Raw genomic sequence first — 16,088 nt, forward strand, 5'->3', positions numbered from 1 at the left:
GGAATATAAGCAAGACAATGCAAGATAAATTAAAGGCAACAGAATTGTGGGCTTGAATGATATGTCAAAAAGTCAGAAACCCATCTGTGTTATCTAAATGTCAATTAAGGAAATAATTGAGGCCATTAACAACACAACTGACAGCAACAATACACAGACAGGGAGAGAACCATGTCATGTGGAGAACCTGTTTTTTAATGACCAAGATTGTTTAGGCAGATTTCAAAAGTGTGGCTGAGACCAGAGTCCCAACTTTGCATTTAATACGTGGGTAACAACTGGGAATGCTCATGAAACGACCAGAGGAGCCAATTGGAGACCATTTGAGATGGAGGACTTCCCTTTAATTCAGAGAATTCTTCTAAGTGAGATTTTTCTTGGTCATTTCCTCTGCCGAGGATTGTACAACCTCCAGATTAGGAGGAGGAGCAGGATAAGGGTGAGAGAAAGAAGGGGATACATGGAGGCTCAGGATGCTTTAGCATTGCAGCAAGGGAAGAGCATTGCTAAACCTCAAGGATCAGGAGGCACTCAAAGACCCTCAGCAGACGGTCAGATAGACATATCCTCCTGAGCAGCACCACGGCACACTGGTAAGCACTGCTTCCTCTCAGCGCCAGAGACCTGGGTTTGATTCCCAGCTTGGGTCACTATCTCTGTGGGAGTCTGCACGTTCTCCCTGTCTCTCCGTGGCTTTCCTCTGGGTGCTCAGCTTTCCTCTTAGTTCGAAAGACCCGTTGGTTAGGTGGATTGGCCACGCTAAATTCTCCTTCAGTGTACCCGAACAGGAGCTGGAGTGTGGTGACTAGGGGATTTTCACAGTAACTGCATTGCAGTGTTAATACAAGCCTACATATAACACTGATAAATAAAAATGTTTTTAAAAACTGGAGTATAAAAGCTACCTGCAACTGATTGAGATTCAATGCAGGCTTTCAAGATTTTCAGTAATTTCACTCTGTGGCACACTTGCAGGAGAGGGATCTCATCTAAATGTCTTTGTGGCCACCTGATGCCTGTTGCATTAAAAGTCCCTGTCATGTTGAACATCTTTGCAACAGTCTTATTCCAACAGCCACTGGAGACTTCATTACATTGTACGTTGCACACCTTTGCATTAAGATGTTCACATATGCAATGTTTTGAAGGGCAGGGGGTTATATCTTCATGAGTTGAATGCCTAGGACTTGCTGCAATTGCAGGTTTCCCTTAGCTGCAGGGAGCCATCGATTGTATGCACATTGTCATAAAGTCTCCCATTGGACAGCCCTAATCTTCATCACCAGAAAGGGCTTCAGCTGCTGTATCATTGGCAAATCATGGTGTGTCTGGGTACCCAGACAGAAGTCACGACTCCTCTATCCTTTGGAGCTCTCAGATTCCATACTTATTCACTGACCCTGGTTCCTTGGAGAGATGGCTAATAGGGGACTGAAAAGATGGCTAATGATGTGAGAGTGCACAGAACTGAGGTGAAGAGGAGGGTAGTGAGAGCAATGGCAATACCGGGGCCACTATGGAGTAGACTATCAGTCTCCTGGAGATGAGATTCAGATGGCTGGACATAACGGGAGGAGCTTTGCAATACTCTCCGTCACCTGTATCCCTGATGGTCATGGTGTGCTGTGTACTCCATAATATTGCAATCCAAAGGGGAGATACCCATGTCAGATGGAGGCCAATCTTCTGAGGACAAGGGAGTTGAAGGTTTGAGGCACCACAGCAATGCACCTGCTGATGGCCCTGGCTGTCATTGAGTGGGCAGCTGTGACACCAGGAATACCTTAAGACAGCAAAAGTTTCAGTACTGTCTCTAGCCATTGCTACAGGAGGATGTTGGGGAATACATCACCTTCCTTTTCCCATGTGCTATGAGAGTTCTGTCACCCATATATCCACACATTTATCCATCACCCTAAACATGAACACTATTTCTCTTGCCCTCCCTCAGCATTTTATTGCTTCCCTCAGCCTCCAGACACGAGTCACATAGCTGCAGCAATTGATAACAATTTCAGTATAAGGGAATGTGAGATGTACCTTTATCCAGAAGCTTCAAAGGAGTCATTGCATCAGAAGATCATCCATGTGCCCCTCCTTGTGACTAATGTAGATATTTAGTATAACATTTACGAGTGCTCCAGGGCAGTGTCCCCTTCTATTGTGGCTGCACTGGAGAGAGGCAGCTGATCTGCCACCTCCTTTACTCTGAGTAACCTCGGCGGGCATCCTCCATGTGGCTGCGGTCCACAATTCCAGGAGACTCTCTCTGACATGCATGAGAGCCTTCCGTCGCGATGGCAATGGTCGAGGCCTATGTCAATGGCTGGTGGATGGAAGTTAATGCTGCTCTCGTTAGAACTTCCAAATGGAGGCAGCTGTTGCTCCCTCCGTCACTAGACCAGCTGATCCTCTCTGCCAACCAATGAGCTTACAACAACTGGACGTATGACCAAACTTGCCAGTTACCATGATGCGCTGAGTCTCTGCCACTGAGATCAGAGCCGGGGTAATGGTTTACAGGTTGGAGCACATCCTGAAGATTGCGACTGCAATGCGTTTTCCCCTCTAGGTCAGTTGCCAGTCTGTCCCTGGAGGAAGCATGGCACTCTGAAGAATATGTGATCGCAGAACTCATGGTCTGGATGGACACCTCCACAGTTCATACCAGAGCACCCACCCGCCAAATCTTCAAGGGCCTCGTGCTGGACACTCTGCATCTGCTGCCTTACAGTCGACTCCAGAGGCACATCCTCTGACTCAGAATCCATTTCCTACGAACCCAAGAAGTTTGCTGACTTCTATGTGAATTCCTCTTTACAATTTTGTCTTCTAATTACAATTATGTGTCTCTCTACATCATACCGTAGGCAATACTGTTCTCCAGTCCCACAGTAACCCCATCTATACCAAACACTACAATAGGCGCACAAGAACTTCTATAAATGATCACCAGGAGACAACTACAGTTTGTTGAGCGTGTACTTAGGAAAGAGAAACTAGAACATCTGGTAATGACTGGTAAAATTGAGCACAAGAGTGCAAAGGTGAGACAAAGGAGGAAATACATTCACAGTTTAAGAAGTAGAACAGGTACTGAATTAGAGAACAATAGCAAGCTGTTTGCTGTTATCAATCATTGACAAAACATTACACCTGAAGAAGTCATCTGAGGGTGAGACTTGGCTGAAGCTGAAAAGGCATCAAAGAAAAGAAATGGGATAAATTGGACAGCAGCCATTGGAAAGAAAACATCAAGTTTAGTTCTTTCAAATATAAAGATTTATATCACAGGAGACTGACACTCACTGCTCTGATGGATGCTGAGTTTGAAGAGGATTAAATCTTTTGGCCTCAGACAGACAATGGGATTTGGAATTTTGGGAATTTCACCACTTGTACCAGCGGAAATGGTTTTTTGTGAAGAGCTTGCCGTTTTTGTCAAGAATCGTGGGTTTTGAAACCTATCAGGCCACTCAGTTTCTGTGTGGAGAAAAATGAAGACAGTGCTCGACTTAATGCTGATCTGTATGATGAATGCTGAAGCTCTGATTTTAACTTAACCAACCTGGTGGGTGTGGTTTGGATCCACGTTTTACATCCTGCTTAATTTTATGCTCCAATCTGAACGTGCCCCTGTTAGGTGGGTTAAAGTTGGGGCTTGATTATACAATGAGGGGCAGATTTATGTCAGTAATTCAAACATTTCATATTGCATTGTAAACTGAAGGAACAATCTTCAACAGCTTCGGAGCATAAAACAGCCTTGCAAATAAGTAAGTTTCTCAAATTAACACCCATTCACTTCTCATTCTTTACACTATGAAGCTATCTGCCAAATTATGGTGTTATGGATTTAACTCAGCTGATGAAAAAGTGAATTTTGCCAAGAATGGAAGGAGACAACATTACACACTATAGATGAAGAAAACTTTGAGGAGGCTTCACTACACAGGTTATTTTCAGCCAGCTGAGGACATCGACATACACAAAAAACCCAACATATCAATTGGTCCAAGAATTCTGAAGCAAAAAACTTTAGAATATGATAATGCATGGTGGTACAGTGGTTAGCACTGCTGCCTTACAATGCTAGGGACTCAGGCTCAATTTCCAACTAGGGTCGCTGTTGGTACGAGTCTGCACATTCTCCCCGTGTCTATGTGCTTTTCTCTGGGTGCTTCCACAGTCCAAACATCAGGCGGATTAGTTGCATCGGCCATGCTAAATTCTCCCTCAGTGTACCTGAAAGTGTGGCGATTAGGGGATTTTCACAGTAACTTCATTGCAGTGTTAACGGAAGCCTACTTGTGACACGAATGAACTTTTAAACTTTAAATAATGATAATATTAACCTTAAAGCAAATTATTTTCTATAAATTAGGCTCTAATTAGGTCTGCTTGGCTGACACAGTAGAGATCTTGTACATCTCTTAGTGGAGGCAAGATGGAAACAATGCTTTATATTTTGATTGAGAGCATAAACTTAACTTTTTTTAAAATATACATTTATTTTTAGGTGGATAGATATCTTGTAATTTACTTTTGGGTGAATTAGTTTATTTTGCATTTATATTTTAGATGGATTAATTTATTTACTTTGCAGTATTGTAACCATAAAGTAATCTAGAATTTAACTTATAATTAAATGTGAAGTAACCATTATAAAATGTTGTACACCTACTTTGTACCTTGTACCGGACCTTATGTTCTCTAGAATTCATCAACGGGGAATTCTATGCACTGAGAGGGATGAACTCAGAGGAGTTATCTCTGAAACATTGCACCTAGCAATTATACCTTATTCTGAGATAACTTGTTTAGTCCTGGGAGGGAGAGCAGTTTATTTTAAGATCAAGGCCAGAATTTTCTCACGCCTGCCCCGATTCCAGGGGCGAGTGAGGCTCAGGGAATGGCATTCTCTGTTGGTCTTGGGTGGGATTGTACGAATCTCAGGTGGATGTGCCGGTAAAATTGCGCCCCTATTGTATAACTATAATAGCTGACGAAGCTTTTGTAATGCTTTATAATCTCTCCTAGTTGAGGATTAAGACTCACAATAAATACAAAATCCCATCCTGACTCTCAACGCCCTGGAAGCAAACGGTAAAAACTTTTTAAACTACAGAAAAACATTTCATTATATCATCAGCGCATCATTTAATCTGTATCTCCCATTACATAAATGGTCAATATGAAATGGCCCATTAGGAATACTTGTGAAGAAATTGATGCCTGTGCCATGGTGGTATAGTTTAATATTTTCTGGGTCTCTGATTATGGCAACAGTACCTGGTGCTGCCACAGCAAATCAGAGCTTAACTCACTTTGGTCACTGACCTGTTAGGAACTTGTCAACCACATTCTTTCCAGATAAAATCAAACCAAAAATCCCAGTGGGCTCAAAAACAATAAACAGAACTGTAGGACTATTGGAAATGTGTTCCTCTGGACCCAGCACATCAGCAACAATCTAAAAAGATAAAATATACCAACGTTACCTAATTGGTCAATGAAGAGAAGGAATCATTAAAGAAAAAACAAACAAGCGAAGGATTGCACAACATTTGCGATGCAATTAGTATTTTTATTGCAACACTACTTCTTTAAATCCTCATCCCTTGTCATTTAATCTCTTCCATGTCATAACCATCCTCATAGGAACATAGAAAATAGAAGCAGGAGTAGACCATTCAGTCCTTCGAGCCTGCTGTTCCATTTTGGTCGTGGCTGATCATCAAATTCAATATCCTGTTGGGAATTGTGGGGAACTGGGAATGGCCCAGGGTGTGGCCTCAAGTTTGGAGCAATGAAGTTTCTTTATTAAACCTTTTCTTCTATTTCTAAATTGAAGTAAGTTTTTTGTTACATTTTTGTTTATACTGGAGGAATTCCTTCCGGATCAACAGCAAGAAAGATCCAATCTTCTGTTGCACCCTATTGAACAAATGCTGCTTGTTTCTGGGGTTTTACTGCAAATTCCCTTAACAGTAAAAGGACAATTACTCAAGGCCACTAATTCGGTAAATGAAGCCTTGCAAAGATGGCTTACCTTCAGAGCAGTATTATGACGTGGATAACTGATACAAAGGGAGGAAGGAATAGAACAAAAGATTTTCATTTTGATGACTCACCCAGTTTGTATGGTCCCTGGTCACCCCTGGTCCATTCTGACTGGTTAATATGAGCTCCCCAGTAGGTTGACTTCTTGCAGAGATATTCACAATTCTGGCCACACAGACTCTGTCACAGAGCTCTTCAGCAGAGATGTATTTATTACAATGGCATCTGGAATAAGAAAGCTAACCTCAGGCACTGGTGGAAAGTACAAATCTAAAATTTCTACATAGGTTAAAACATGTTCAGAAGTGGGATGAGTGTGTTCAAGGATAAATGGTTATTTTCAGTCCTTGCTGGTTTTCTCCTGGGATATGGATGCTCAACATTCTCCAATATCTTACCAATCAGCTACGATTTGCATGTTGGAAGTTATAAGTATATGCCTTTGTCCAGGGAATTGAGCACAAAATCTAGACAGTATTGAGGGAGAGGCCAGATGGTTAACAGTGAGATGGATTGTCTTGGGTTACAAGAAGATATAGATGGAATGGACAGATAAGTGGCAGATGGAATTTAACCCTGAAAAGTGTGAGGTGACACACTTTGGAAGGAGTAGTTTGACAAGAAAATACTCAATGAATGGTAGGGCACTAGGAAGTTCTGGGGAACAAATGGACCCTGGCATGTTCGTCCATAGATCTCTGAAAGCAAAAGGACATGTTAGTAGGGTGATCAAAAAGGCATATGGGACACTTGTCTTTATCAATCGAGGCATAGATTACAAAAGCAGGGAAGTCATGTTGAAGTTGTATAGAACTTTGGTGAAGCCACAGCTAGAGTGTTGTGTGCAGTTTTGATCATCACACGATTGGAAGGATGTGATTGCACTGGAGTGGGTGCAGAGGAGATAGACCAGGATGCTGCCTGGGATGGAATATTTAATTTATGAAGAGAGGTTGCATAGGCTTGGGTTGTTTTTAATTGGAGCAGAGAAGACTGAGGAGCAACCTGACCAAGGGTACAAGATTTTGAGACACCTGGGTAGAGTGGATAAGGAGCAGCTGTCCCCCTTAGTTGAAGGGTCAGTCACGAGCGGACATAGATTCTAGGTGGGGGGGACAGGACGTTTGGGGGGATGCGAGGTGACTGTCTGGGATGCACTGCCTAGGAGCCAGATTGTCTCACATCCTTTATAAAGTACGTGGATGAGCACTTGGCACATCATAACATTCAGGGCTATAGGCCAAGTGCTGGCAGATGGGATTAGGTGAGGGTTTAGGTGTTTCTAATGTGTCGGTTCAGACTAAATGGGCCGAAGGCCACTTCTACGCTGCATAATTCGGGGATTCTGAATGCTTCACTGTTGTAGATGCCATCTTATGTACTAACTGAACTATTGGACTGTAGGAGTATAAACCAAGGAGTATTAAGAGTTTGTAAGAAAAGTACTGTAATAATTGTGGGCAATTTTAATCTTCATAGAAATTTGATCAATCAAACTGGCACTGATAGTCTGGAGGATGAGTTCATAGAGTGTACTTGGAACAGTTTCTTAGAACAATATGTTCTATCCCAAGAGTTGGAGAAAATCAAGAAACTAAAGAAATGGAGGAACTTAAAACAATTACAATGTCTAGAGAAAGGTATGAGGAAAACTAATGGCATAAAAGTCTGACAAGTAAGTAGGCCTGGTGGCCTGAATTCTATAACCTTAAAGAAATAGAGGCAGAGATAGTGGATGCAGTGTTTATAATCTTCCAAAATTCCTTAGATTCAGCAGAGGTCCTAGTGGATTGGAAAACTATAGATAAAGGGGGACAAGTAGATGTAGTGTATTTGAATATCTAAAAGGTACTCAATAAGCTTACACAAATTCAGAGCTCATGGTGTTCGGAGGGATATATTAATGTGGATAGAAGATTAGCTAAATAATAGGAAATGTTGGGATAAATGAGCATTTTAAACTTGGCGAACTGTAACTAATCCCCATAGGGATCAGTGCTGGAGTCTGAATTGTTCAGGTCTATACTATGACTTAGATGCAGTGATCAGGGCACTTGCAGCCAAATTTGTTGATTATAGGAAAATGGGTAGGCAAGTAAGCTGTGAGGAGGATACAAAGAATCTACAAAGTGATATAGGTAGGTCAAATGAGTGAGATTAAAGGCCAGAGTATTAAAGGACTAGGATTGATATAATTCAATCCCCATTTTAATGTTATGTATTTTCCTTATTTTTATACTGTTTGTATGAACTCTTCTGCTCACATTCATAATGAAGCCACTGCCACCCTGTAACTGTACCCTTCAGTCAGTCCCTCAGCACCTTATTGCAATTTCTAAAATTAATATCAATGTAGGAATTTATAATGGAAGAAGTTGACAATAAACAATTGTTAAATTATTTTTTGAGATGCTGGCAAAGCCAGCATTTGTTGCCCATTGCTAATTTCCATGAACTGAGTGGCTTTTTAGGCCATTAGGGTTCGGTGGATTGGACATGCTAAATTGACCTTTAGTGTCAAGGGGGGATTAGCAGGGTAAATAAATGGAACTACTGGGAAAGGGCCTGGCTGGGGTTGTGGTTGGTGCAGACTCGATGGGCCGAATGCCATTTTTCTTAACTATAGGGTTTCTATGATTTAAGATGGTATTTGAGAGGCAACCATGTTACTGTGGGTCTGGAGTCACATGTAGGCCAGACCAGGTAAGAACAATAGTGCAGCAGGTGAATTTTTACTACAATGGTTTCATGGACATCATTAAAATTCTAATTTCAGATATTTATCGAAATCAAATTCCACTATCTGCCATGGTGGGATTCAAACCCGGGTCCTTAGAGTGGTGGATTCCAACTGCTGTGCCACAAGAGCATTACCCTGGGTATCCTGGATTACTAGTCCACTGACAATACTATTTTGCCACCACTTCATTACATGATTGCACACAATATTATTGCAAGTGTATTTCTCCAGAGCTGCTGCAATAGGTAGGTATATCTGTGTGACTGACATTCCCAGCTCCACGTCCAGCTTGCCCCCGTATTTCCCACACGCTGGAGTGCAGTTATGCTGCTCCGGGAAAACACATCTTCTTGTAGAAGCCAGCCGAGCCTCACCAACACTGCAGCGCTCATTCACCTGGAGAGAGACAGGACACAAGAACGAGTAAAAAACTTAAATATCCAGAATATGCAAATCTAAAAGGATAGCCACGTAAACGTTAATTAATTGTTGCATCCTGCTTGTCTCAATTATAACAAATCTGATGTTATCATGAGTTTGAAATGGAACAAATCTCCTTATAATATTCTTGGGTGCGGATGATACAGTGGCTGGAAGTTTCCGGTCATTCACACCAGCAGAATCTTATTGTTAATTCATTTTACGGGACGTGGGCAACGCTGGCTGGCATTTATTGCCCATCCCTAACTGCCCTCCATTTTCAGAGGGCAGTTGAGAGGCAACCACATTGCTGTGGCTCTGGAGTCACATAAAGGCCAAGCCAGGTAAGCACAGCAGATTTCCTTCCTTAAAAAGGACGTTCATTAGTGAACTAGATGGGTTTTTCCGAAATCGACAATGGTTTCATGGTCATCAGTGTATATTGTTAATTCCAAATTTTTTTTATTGAATTCAAATTCTACCATCTGCTGTGGCAGGATTTGAACCCCCAAGTCCCTAGAACATTAGCTGAATTTCTGGATTAGCAGGTCTAGCAATAATACCACTAGGCCATCACCTCCCATCTTCCGAAGGCGAAGTGCGCATTCAACAGGCATTCTTGTTGGCAAAGGGAGGACCTTGAGAAGATTCCACCACTGGCCATTGACGGGCCACTTCCATCACCACAAAACATGGGTTGCATGGAAAATCCTGCCCGTTGATTGAGAATTTTAAAAACTGGGACTAAACAACTTTAAAGTTTTTTTTTGTTTTTTTAAATTTGATTTATTGTCACATGTATTCGTATAGAAGTGAAAAATATTCTTTGCGTGCAATACAAAGCATACTGTTCATAGAAAAGGAAATGAGAGTGTAGTGTTAGAGTCGTAGCTAAGGCATAGAGAAAGTCAACTTAATGCAAGGTAGGTCCATTCAAAAATCTGACAGCAGCAGGAAAGAAGTTGTTCTTGAGTTGGTTGGTATGTACCCTCAGCATTTTGCATCTTTTTCCCGACGGAAGAAGGTGGAAGAGAGAATGTCCGGGGTGCATGGGGTCTCTAATTATGGTAGCTGCTTTGCCGTGGCAATGGGAAGTGTAGACAGTCAATGGATGGGAGGCTGGTTTGCATGATGGATTGGGTTACATTCACAACCTTTTGTAGTTTCTTGCAGTCTTGGGCAGAGCAGAAGCCATACCAAGTTGTGATACAACCAGGAGGAATGCTTTCTGTGGTGCATCTGTAAAAGTTGGTGAGAATTGTAGCAGACATGCCAAATTTCCTTAGCCTTCTGAAAAATTAGATGTGTTAGTGGGCTTTCTTAATTATAATGTCGGCATGGGGGGGGGGGGGCACCAGGACAGGTTGTTGAGAGAAAAAGTGATAGGAAAGTCTCTTTATCTCATTGCTCATCATCTATATGCTTTGTGGACTTGGAAAAGTTGGAACCATTTTTCAGTTACCTCTGTTGCTTTGAAACATTTTCCTATTTCAAAGTACTGTTTGACAATGTGAAAATTAAGTGTCTGACATTTTAGTGGATTTGAAAAATTCTTCTGGGGTTCTGTTTAAATGTTGTTAAGAAATGGTTAAAACAGCAGAAAGATGATCTTTGTGATCTTACCTTCCATTCAAACCATTCTCCCATTGCAGTGAGGGCGGGGGATTTAGCAGCCAGCCAAAGATTCCAATGTTAAGATTCGAGTCAATGATTTACAAAAAGCTACTTTTTTAGAAATTGAAGGAAAGATGTAGAAAATGTAGATTCATTGGAAATAAAGATAAAAATTGACAAAGTGGATTAAAGAAAGGAAAAAAAAAGTCAACTGCACCATGAATAAGTGCTCAGGCTTTCTTGATATGTAAACATTGACCAAATTACTCTGTTTGAAACCCTGGGGTATTCCTTCCGTGGGATGCCCTACACTAGAAGCACCAACCTATCAAAGCTAACCACATATACAATATGCAGTCGCGATACCTGCCCAGGTGAAAGTAGAGAATTAATAGGTAATGCTAGAGTTTCAGTTCATGGCTCTGTTGTTGACTGTTGACTCCCTATAATGAAGTCAATTGTTCTCAAAAATGTCGTTCAAACTCCCAAGAACATAAGAATTCAGAGTTGCTGGAATCACAAGAATTTTCTCTCACCTCTGGATAACAGTCCATGTCACTGTTGCTATTTGAGTTTTTCTGATCTGCTTCGTTGTAATAAACGTATCCAGTCTTACAGATACAGGATCCGTCCGATTCTTGGAACGCACGATTGAAACCATGGCACGTGCATGTCATGGAACCTGCACGAGGCAAAGACAGTCAAACAAATAACTTTCAACCATTGCCAAAACTCCAGGCGTGGAATTTTACAGCCCTGTTGCGGTGGGGGAAAAGGCCATAGAACGAGACGAGTTTTTGTAAAGGCTTTGTTGGAACCAGAAATACCCCCCCCCCACTACCGATCTTTTAATCGCCCAAGAAAATGTTTTTCTTTTTAAGTATTTCTTCTCTCCAATTTTATAATTCTCTGGAGGGTGGCCATTGGTCCCGCTTGGATAACGCAATGATGCCAGTAAAGTTGCATTTACATTGCCTGTTTAGCAGCTGTGTGAAGCATTGTAAACTTTGTACAGTTGAAAGTGACACTGCACATGTGAAGTCAGATTCTTAATCAAGTCTGGAATGATGTGGACTGAGACAGCCTGGAGGGACAGTCTCATAACACTTTGCTCTGAAACAGCTTAGAGGGCAAAGCCAGCATGTAGTCCAACCAGATTCTTGAGTGCGTCTTCATACTTCTGGGACACTTTTCAAACCCACCCTGTGACATTTGCAGATCTTCCATCCACAGTGCCACGCTTTCTGGGCACCCTTTTTGTGTGGCACTATCAGAAAGTGGGCTGGATAGTGAGGTTGCAGGAAAAGCTCTGCTATCTCAGGAAACCACGATGTGGAGATGCCGGCGTTGGACTGGGGTAAGCACAGTAAGAAGTCTCACAACACCAGGTTGAAGTCTAACAGGTTTATTTGGCTGCACTGTACGGCCAATCAACCTGTTGGACTTTAACTTGGTGTTGAGAGACTCCTTACTGTCTCAGGAAAGCCCTGAGAAAGAAAAGGACAATATCAAAGAGACAAAGGCCTAGCAAGCTGAGTCTTTGCCCTTTTTCCCTGACCTTTACATCCAGGAAACTGAGTATTCCTTGTTTGGGGGAAGGCGGAGGGCGGGGGGGAGGCAAAGGTCAGGAAAATTTTCTCTCAAGTGCTCTCTGCACCAAATGTTGATGTGCTTCCCTTCATATTGGTGGATATATGGTCTTTAGTTTTAGTTATCCCCTTTGTTGCTCACCTAAGCTTGAATATGAGGTACTTCCACATGGAAAACAAGCCTTCTGTGCATACAGATGGTTAAACATATTTTCAGGACACGGGTAGCATTCGCTGTGTTGCTTAGCACGGCTGGTGTTTCCATAAGTCCCTGGAGGGCAGGGCACTGGGAATCTGGTCATTTCAGAGCAGTGGTAGCCAATTGGGCAAGGATGTGACAAGTAGTTATCAGAACCTGAAGGAAAACAGATATAAATGAAACAGGAATACATTACAGTGCCCGCTGCAGTGTTTAAAAATCCAATAACATTTAACAAGTCTGGGGCTGGATTTTCAAAGGACCATGGGATAGGGACCAAGCGCGGGCAGGACTTGAAACTCTCAGTCCCGGAAGTCATCTTGGAATCCCCGTGCCGAGGGACGGCAATGTTCACAGGGCTGCTGGGAGATGGGCGGGGAGGATGGAAAAACCATTTGCCACCAGTCAATGGACCATTATGGTCCTCAAGGTGCTTGTTAAGGAGCCCATCCAGTGTGCAATTGAACTTCCATAGAATCATGGACATAGAATCGCTACAGTACAGGAGGCCATTCGGCACATCAAGCCTGCACCGAGAAACAATCCTATCCAGGCCCTATCCCCATATCCCCACATATTTACATTGCTAGTCCTCCTGATACTAAGGAGCAATTTAGTATGGCCAGTCAACCTAATCCGCACATCTTTGGACTGTGAGGGGAACCTGAGGACCCGGAGGAAACCCACGCAGACACAGGGAGGATGTGTAAACGCCACATAGACAGTCACCCGAGGCAAGAATCAAACCCGGGTCTCTGGCGCTATAAGGTAGCAGTGCTAACCACTGTGCCACCATGTCACCCAAGCAGTTTGATGCATGTTAATAGTTGGGTTTTAGTGGGGTAAAATAAAGCTGATTTTTTTTTGTCTTGTAATCATTTTCTAATAGACCTATTTGCAGCAGTGTGAGTCCATTACCTTTATTTCCCCTTCCTGGCACCTTTCATCAGCTGATGCTGTTGGCCTTGGGAGGAACTTCTCTGTTTGGCAAGGCAGTGGCAATGCTAACATGGCTGCCATCTGCCTTTGCTGCTGGCCTCTAATTGGACACTGAAGTTACCTCCTAATCAATTACACCATTTGACATTTAAAATAATGCCACAATAGCAATGCATGGGGTCAAGAATCAGATTTTATCCAGGTGGTAGCAGGTTGATTGGTTGAGACACTGGCATAGAGAATGCAGTAGTTAATGGTGATTGACAGTTAACTGCTGAGGATTATTTGGAATATAAACAAGACAGTTTGACTCTGATGAGTTAAGGCATTGCCCTGAGAAATGAAACGGCAAATAGCTGTCACTTATTTTGTTCAGCTGAAACAGGTATAATGTGCATGCATGTTATTTATCTCTGCAAAGAACAGGGCCCTACGTGTTCACATGTAGCTAAACACAAAATAGAAAACCTGATAGCTTTCCACTGGAACATTGGCCCTGATTTTACTGGCTTTACTTGAAGCCTTGAGTGGGAAGCCAATGTGGCCTCTTCCCCCCCATCCCCAAAAAATGAGATAGCAAGAAGAAAGCAGGCAAGATTTTTTTACTTTCCTTGTAAGGCCAGTAGAACTGGCAATGCATCCTTTACCCCACCAGGAAGGTTTAAACCTCCCCTGCCTCTCACCCTTCACTCTCATGATTCTCCCAACATTGTCCCACAACTTGCCTGTCAGCAGGCTAAGCTTGAGGGCCACCAAGTTGCCTCTTGTTGACTGATCTATCACCCCCACTCAGTTTCCAGTTCTCGGTTCATTTTGGGTCTGTCGATGAAGCCCATGAATTAAAATCACATTGACCTCATATAATGGCACACCATGATGACTTGCCTTCAGTTTTAACAGGTTCTTCTAGGCAGGCAGCAAAGACACCCATCTGAAGCCATTAAGGTCCTCCCTTCTAATGTAAATGGTGGCCTCATTCACACCCTCAGACCGTCACTAAGGCCAGTGGCCACTCTTATTCTCCTGTCCAAAGTCTGCTCCAAGTTCAAATAGGGGTGATAGTGTCTACAGTAGTTCTGATCAGACTTACCTGCTGGACAGTGGAAGCCTGCTGGACAAGGGCTACAGTACAGTTCAGCAGCAGAACCCTTCCTGTAGGTTCCAGCCTCACAGATTGAACAAGCTTTCTCCAGACGATCCCTTAGCCCTGTTACATTGACTGGCATGTACCCTCCATCACAAGGCAGCATTGAAGAACTATTTGCAGGGCAGAAGTATGGGAAAACACACCTGCAACAAGATGATAATTATCTCACCACATTCATCAGAGTAATAGTGTGTGACAGGGCTTTTGTCAAACTTTATTCTTAATCTACCAAAGGGGCAGCCCTTCTTAAGCACCTTCCCAAATTTGGGGCTGTTTTTAAGACTAATGGGAAACTAAACAAAACTAGAAATGTCACTCTTACTCTGTAACGGTGGCAAAGACAGCACCTGTATGTCAGGTGGGAGAACTACTCAAACATTATTGCCAAAGCTTGAATGGCAACTTGTGGGATTTCATGGCAGAATCCCACACCACCCAAATAGCAATAACTTTTCAAAAGCTTATTTTCCTGCCTTTTTTTCTTAAGTATGGCCCGATTCAGAGAGTCTGCAAGATGAAAATTGTGAATTGCCTTTGCCTACACAACACCTGCTCTCCCCTCAGAGCAACTAACTGAGAAAGAGGTGTTTGTACCTTTCACGACAGAATGTGGAAGTGCCGTTCTTTCATAATCATATCTGATGATGTGTGTCTTGTAGAGATGGTAAACAGCCTTTTGGGGTGGTCGGTGGCGAGTTATTCTCCACTGAATTCCCAGCTTCTGACCTGCTTTTATATAGTGCAGTTTTTGGTCAATGGTAACCCCCAGGATGTTGCTGGTGGGGAATTCAGTGATGGTAATGTCATTGAATCTCAAAGGAGAAATGATTGGATTCTATTACTGGAGATGATCATTGCCCGGCACGTGTGTGGAATGAATATTACTTGCCACTTGTCAGCCCAAGACCGAATGTTGTTCAGATCACGCTGATTCAGGGCATGTATTTGAGGAATTGTGAAAGATAAACATTGTGCAATCATCTGCGAAGATCCCCGCTTTATATTGGAGAGAGGGTCACTGATGAAGCAGCTGAGAACGGTTAGGCCCAAGGTTCTATCTTGAGGAACTCCTGCACTGACATTCTGAGCCTGAGATGATTTTGCTTTTAGCTTACTGTGCCAAATCTTAATTTTTTTTCCTGCACCATGCAATTTTTACATGGATTTCTCGAAAATGGTTGTTAGAATGCCTTCACTATTCTGAACAAACAACTTTGTGCTAATTTCTATAAGTGTATTTTAGCACTGAAACAAGACTCAGAAAAATATTGTTGGACAAAATATCTGATACTTTTTTTTTGCTGACTTTGCTTGCTGACATTCACTTGTCTGTTTAATCTTGATGCTATTTTAGGCTGTACATTGTTGAAGGTGTGA

At 42.5% G+C, this 16,088-nt stretch overlaps 1 protein-coding gene across 1 annotated transcript in view; it reads right to left on the minus strand.

Moving 5' to 3' along the window:
* LOC145359791 (uncharacterized) overlaps window positions 1–16,088 on the minus strand; it is a 70,666-nt gene that overhangs the window by 41,312 nt on the left and 13,266 nt on the right. The window contains exons 7-13 of the mRNA XM_080214569.1: window positions 14,655–14,854; window positions 12,569–12,781; window positions 11,374–11,519; window positions 9,072–9,199; window positions 6,135–6,288; window positions 5,341–5,473; window positions 3,310–3,483 (exon numbers count right to left, since the gene is read on the minus strand). Coding sequence (XP_080070695.1) covers window positions 3,310–3,483; window positions 5,341–5,473; window positions 6,135–6,288; window positions 9,072–9,199; window positions 11,374–11,519; window positions 12,569–12,781; window positions 14,655–14,854 — 1,148 coding nt within the window. The remainder of the gene's footprint in view (window positions 1–3,309; window positions 3,484–5,340; window positions 5,474–6,134; window positions 6,289–9,071; window positions 9,200–11,373; window positions 11,520–12,568; window positions 12,782–14,654; window positions 14,855–16,088) is intronic.

Source organism: Carcharhinus amblyrhynchos, chromosome 29, assembly GCF_965287045.1.
Source record: "Carcharhinus amblyrhynchos chromosome 29, sCarAmb.v2.hapA, whole genome shotgun sequence".
Lineage (NCBI taxonomy): Eukaryota > Metazoa > Chordata > Chondrichthyes > Carcharhiniformes > Carcharhinidae > Carcharhinus > Carcharhinus amblyrhynchos.